This window comes from Somniosus microcephalus, chromosome 29 (assembly GCF_052327205.1).
Source record: "Somniosus microcephalus isolate GS21.2 chromosome 29, FLI_Smic_1.0, whole genome shotgun sequence".
Lineage (NCBI taxonomy): Eukaryota > Metazoa > Chordata > Chondrichthyes > Squaliformes > Somniosidae > Somniosus > Somniosus microcephalus.
In genome coordinates, this window is record NC_141015.1 from 6,467,324 (window position 1) to 6,473,538 (window position 6,215).

General features: G+C 47.6%; 1 protein-coding gene across 1 annotated transcript; it reads right to left on the minus strand.

Moving 5' to 3' along the window:
• Window positions 1-5,384: 5,384 nt before the first annotated feature.
• On the minus strand, window positions 5,385-5,855 carry LOC147098438 (histone H2A type 2-C-like). Its single transcript, XM_085970115.1, has one exon. It carries the CDS (start codon window positions 5,826-5,828, stop codon window positions 5,439-5,441), a length of 390 nt encoding a protein of 129 aa, XP_085826241.1. The 5' UTR covers window positions 5,829-5,855; the 3' UTR covers window positions 5,385-5,438.
• Between the last annotated feature and the right edge of the window lie 360 nt (window positions 5,856-6,215).

Genomic DNA, 6,215 nt, shown 5'->3' on the forward strand with positions numbered 1-6,215 from the left:
TAAATGGCTGTTATTCAGAGAGAAGGATGGTAGACAGTAGTGTTCACCAACTGTCAGTGCTGCAACCACTGCATTCTTTATTATATTTATAAATGACCTGGAAATTGGAATACAAAGTAGAATATCTAAATTTGCAATTCACACCTTATGTGGGGGTGTGCAATAGAGTGAGGATGATACCAATCGACTGCAACAGGACATAGAAAGATTGGCAGAATGGACAGACAAGTAGCAGATGCAATTTAAACAGAGAAGTGTGAGGTGATGCATTTTGGCAGAGGAAACAGGGAGAGGCAATATACACGTATTGGCACAATTGTAAAGAATGTGCAGGGACAGAGGGACCTGGGAGTTAATGGGCATAGGTCCCTGAAGGTGGCAGGACATATTGAGATAGTGGTTAGCAAAGGATATGGGATCTTGGGTTTCATAAATAGAGGTATTGAGTACAAATGTAGAGAAGTTATGCTGAATCATTATAAAGCTCTGGTTAGGCCACAACTGCAGAATTGCATCCAGTTCTGGTCACCACACTTTAGGAAGGATGTGAAGGCCTTTGAGAGGGTGCAGAGGAGATTTATCAAAAAGTTCTGCGGATTGGGGATCTTAGCTACAAGCAAAGGTTGGAGATGCTGGATTTCTTTCATTAGAGCAAAGGAGGTTGAGGGGTGATTTGATAGAGGTGTACAGGATTATGACAGGTTTGGATCGGCTAGACGGGGAAAGGCTGTTCCCACTACTTGATGGTACCAGGACTAGGGGACACAGATTTGAGGTTTTGGGCAAGAGATGGGGCGGGGGCGGTGGTGTGAGGAAAAACATTTTTACGCAGCGAGTGTTGAGGACCTGGAACTCGCTGCCGATGGAAGTGGTGGAAGCGGACACACTCAATGTTTTCAAGGGGAGACTGGATAGGCACTTGAGGGAAATAAACTTGCAGGGCTACGGGGATAGAGCAGGGGAATGGGACTGACTGGATTGCTCTGCAGAGAGATGGCACAGACTCAATGGGCCGAATGGCTTCCTTCTGTGCCGTTATGACTCTATGATTATGGCTCTATCATTCCATTGAAACCGAGTTGAGGGCCTGTGTAATTAACAGAATGTCTCAGAGCACGGATCCTGATGTACCTGATGTAGCGACTATGTATCTGCCAATCACCAGCAACAGGGTTCTGGAGAACTCAATGCACCGAAACAAAATAACTGATTTTTGAAATGTGTTCTTTCACACTTCTCACCTGCTGCCTGCAATAGATGCACTTTGTGAAACTCCTCACATCCTCACTCTCAGGCTCCGATCCACTGTTCAATAACAACAGACACGGTGAAATTCGAACTGAATCAGGAACATTCACTGCTGATTTGGAGAAAGCAGCAATGATTTGAAAGTGCGAGGTGATTTACTTTCTATGTTACCTTACACTGTACACACACAGCCTGAGAATGGCCTCTCCCTTCCCCCACTCACTCCATGTTAAGGAACTAGTTCCTGTTCCAATCTGTCTCTTACAGACAATCCCCGGCTTCCAACTCTCCGACACCTCCTCCTACCTCCACCTGGACCATGACCCTACTGCCGAACATCAAACCACTGTCACTGACCTCATCTCCTCTGGAGATCTTCCCCCCGCTGCCACCAACCTCATAGTTCCCCAACCCCGCACAGCCCGCTTCTACCTCCTTCCCAAGATCCACAAACAGGACTGCCCTGGTAGACACATCATTTCAGCCTGTTCTTGCCCCACGGAACTTATCTCTTCCTATCTCGACTCTATCTTTTCTCCCCTTGTCCAGTCTCTTCCCACCTACATTCACGACTCTTCGGACGCCCTCTGCCACTTTAACAGTTTCCAGTTTCCTGGCCCCAACCGCTTCCTTTTCACCATGGACATACAATCCCTCTACACCTCCATCCCCCACCAGGATGGCCGGAGGGCGCTCCACTTCTTCCTTGAACAGAGGCCCCTCCAGTCCCCATCCACCACCACCCTCCTCCGCCTGGCTGAACTTGTTCTCACATTGAACAACTTCTCCTTTAACTCCACACATTTCCTCCAAATCAAAGGTGTTGCCATGGGTACCCGCATGGGTCCTAGCTATGCCTGCCTTTTCGTGGGATATGTCAAACAATCTTTGTTCCAGTCCGACTCAGCTCCCCTCCCTTAGCTCTTTTTCCGATACATTGATGACTGTATCGGTGCCGTTTTCTGCTCTCGCCCCAAACTAGACAATTCATTCACTTTGCCTCCAATTTCCACCCTTCCTCACCTTCACATGGTCCATTTCTGACTCTTCCCTTCCCTTCCTCGACTTCTCCGTCTCCATCTCTGGGGATAGGTTATCGACCAATATTCACTACAAGCCCACTGACTCCCACAGCTACCTGGGCTACACTTCCTCCCACCCCGCCTCCTGTAAGGACTCCATTCCATTCTCCCAGTTTCTCCATCTCTGCCGTATCTGCTCCGACGATGCCACCTTCCACACCAGTGCTTCCGACATGTCTTCCTTTTTCCGCAGATGATACTAAGATGGGAGGGAAAGTAGTGAGTGAGGAGGACATAAAAAACCTGCAAGGGGACATCGACAGGCTAAGTAAGTGGGCAGAGATTTGGCAGATGGAATACAATACTGGAAAGTGTGAGGTTATGCACTTCGGCAGGAAAAATCGTAGAGCAAGTTATTATCTTAATGGCAAGAAACTGGAAAGTACTGAAGTACAAAGGGATTTGGGGGTCCTGGTGCACGAAACTCAAAAGGTTAGTATGCAGGTGCAGCAAGTGATTAAGAAGGCCAATGGAATGTTGGCTTTCATTGCTAGGGGGATAGAATATAAAAATAGGGAGGTATTGCTTCAGTTGTACAAGGTATTGGTGAGACCGCACCTGGAATACTGCGTACAGTTTTGGTGTCCATACTTAAGAAAGGACATACTTGCTCTCGAGTCAGTACAAAGAAGGTTCACTCGGTTAATCCCGGGGATGAGGGGATGGACATATGAGGAGAGGTTGAGTAGATTGGGACTCTACTCATTGGAGTTCAGAAGAATGAGAGGCGATCTTATTGAAACATATAAGATTGTGAAGGGGTTGGATCGGGTGGATGCGGGGAAGATGTTCCCGATGATGGGTGAAACTAGAAGTGGGGGCATAGTCTTAGAATAAGGGGCTGCTCTTTCAAAACTGAGATGAGGAGGGACTACTTCACTCAGAGGGTGGTAGGTCCATGGAATATGCTGCCCCAAAAAGCTGTAGAAGCTACATCATTACATAAATTTAAAACAGAAATAGACAGTTTCCTAGAAGTAAAGGGAATTAAGGGTTACGGGGAGCGGGCAGGAATTTGGACATGAGTCTAGGTTCAGATCGGTCATGGCCCTGTGGGTAGCGGAGCGGGCCCAGGGGCCGTGTAGCCTGATCCTGCTCCTATTTCGTGTGTCTAATTCTGTTAGATTCAGGAGATGGTTCTGTGATAGTGGATTGGCTGTTAGGATCAGATCAGCCATGATCTTATTGAATGGCGGAGCAGGCTCGAGGGGCCAATTGGCCTACTCCTGCTCCTATTTCTTATCTTATGATCTTATCAGCATCCAGACACAACCCAAACCCAGCACTGGACCATGAATGGGACATCCGATTGGCACACTCCAGCTTTATATCTCTCACTCCCACGGGAGCAGGTGTACAATGGTGGATCGCTTCCTGGAATAATTCCATAGGTAGCTGGGCTGCACATCTATTTTTTCCAGTATATTGAAAACGAGTTGAGGGCCTGAATAGTTAACAGAGTGTCTCAGAGCCTGGATGCTGATGTATCTGAGGGAGCCACAATGTATCTCTCGATCACCAGCAACACGGTTCTGGAGAACTCAAAAGCAAATAACCGATTTTTGAAATGTGTTCTTTCACACTTCTCACCTGCTGCCTGCAATCGATGGACGTTGTGAATCTCCGCACATCCTCACTGTCAGGCTGTGTTTCCTTGTTCACTGAACAATAACAAAAGACACGGTGAGATTGGAACTGAATCAGGAACATTCACTGCTGATTTGGAGAAAGCAGCAATGATTTGAAAGTGCGAGGTGATTTACTTTCTATGTTACCTTACACTGTACACACACACAGCCCGAGAATGGCCTCTCCCTTCCCCCACTCACTCCATGTTCCGGAACTAGTTCCTGTTCCAATCTGTCTCTTACAGACAATCCCCGGCTTCCGATGAACTTGCCCCGACTCAAAGCCCATCTGTGGACACAGTCCCAATGCGATGTGTTGCTGTGAGGAGGCTGCTGTTTGCTCCCTTACTCGGGCCCGTGATATCTCCGCTCCCTGATGTGTTCAGCGATCATCAGCCGAGCCCAGAGGAAACGGCCCCCGCTGGCAGAGCTGGGGAGCTCGCATGGGCCCTTCCTGTCGCTTTAAACACTGTGCGGGGAGAGGGGGAGCAGCAGGCAAATATTTCAATGCTGAAGCCTGAAAGCTGGAGGCGGAGTTGAAGCTCAGAGGACGCTGTCTCTGCTCTGCCTGTCACTCTGATTCTGTCTCCTCCCAGCCTCCCCGGGCAGCACCTGACTCACGGCGGTCTGGATGTGTGGACACAATCCGCACTCTCCAAACTATTAGACGTCTTTGTCATCTACTGGCTGAAAGCGAGCAATGATTCAGCAGAAACCATTTTGATTTCGACAGATACCTCAGCACTGTGTTTATGTTCCGCTTAAAACCATTGCCAAGTAGTTTATTGGTCAAGCTGAAAACTCCAAACAACCATTAAAAGCAGATGCCCGCACTCACCCGATTTTAGTGTGAACATTGTGGTTGATCATTGAGTGTGGGATAGACACTTCCTCTGTCACTCTGGTACTATGTGGCAAGGTGAGATTCACTGCTGAATATGGGACAGATACTGTATCTGTCACTCTCTTGCATAGTGTGTTCGTGCGGGATTGACAAATGTGCATATGATAGACAACGCATCTGTCACTCTCTGCATTGTCAATGGCAAATTGGCTGTTGAAAAACGACAGATACTGTATCTGACACTGTCTAGTACAATGTGACTTTTTAAATTGTCTGGTGAGGCTAAACTAGATACTTTATCTGTCACTCTCTGGTACTGTCTCATTGTGGGATTGACAGGTGAGTATAGGAAATGCACTACCACTCACTCACAAGTGAGGGAATATTCGTTCATACAGGATACCAATTGTATGTTACTCTGTATCTGTGTGGCAGCGTTTGATTGTCAGGTGAGTGGGGGATAGATAACTTAATGGGCGAATCTGTGAATTTCAAAGCAGAATTAAAGATTTAACATGTTAATTTAGATCTGAGGTAATTGTGACCCATAGAACAGAACAGTAACCAGCCCTTTCAAAGATAATGTGGGTGGCTCTGAAAAGAGCCTTTGGGTTATTAGATTGAATCTTGTGCGCTTTACTTGCTCTTGGAGCTGGCGGTGCTGGTTTTCTTGGGCAGCAGCACCGCCTGGATATTAGGCAGCACCCCGCCCTGAGCGATGGTCACCTTTCCCAACAACTTGTTGAGCTCCTCGTCGTTGCGGATGGCCAGCTGCAGGTGTCTGGGGATGATGCGGGTCTTCTTGTTGTCGCGGGCCGCGTTGCCGGCCAGCTCCAGGATTTCAGCGGTCAGATACTCGAGCACAGCAGCCATGTACACCGGGGCTCCGGCACCCACACGCTGAGCGTAGTTGCCCTTTCGCAGGTGCCTGTGAACACGGCCCACAGGGAACTGCAGTCCGGCCCGGGATGAGCGAGACTTGGCTTTGGCCCGAGTTTTACCGCTGGTTTTTCCTCTTCCAGACATTTCCACAATCAATACGGTAATAGAAAGAATGAAAATCTCCTCCCACATCTGCCCTTCTTATACCTTCTGGAGGAATGCAGATAGCGAACTTCTGATTGGTCGCTCTGTGATGAATTTCATTGGTGCTTTGCGGTGACCAATCATAGTCTGCTTTTCCCGCCAATGAAAAGTGAGTGGAAATAACTGTTCTCAACAGTCAGACCGCCAACGATTTTTTAATTTCAAAAAGCCCGCCAATATTTTCCTAACGAGCGAATTAAGTTAATAAATTCACCATTAGCCAAATAATTCCGAAAATTTTTTTTCTTCCTTTTGTCTTATTCCATCTCTCCCTTGCAAATTCCAGGCTGCTACAATCAGGATTAATTCCGCGTTCAATTTGAAACT

What these genes read in the sequence shown, in the direction of transcription:
- LOC147098438 (XM_085970115.1), bottom strand. Translation starts at nt 5,828, where the DNA reads ATGTCTGGAAGAGGAAAAACCAGCGGTAAAACTCGGGCCAAAGCCAAG.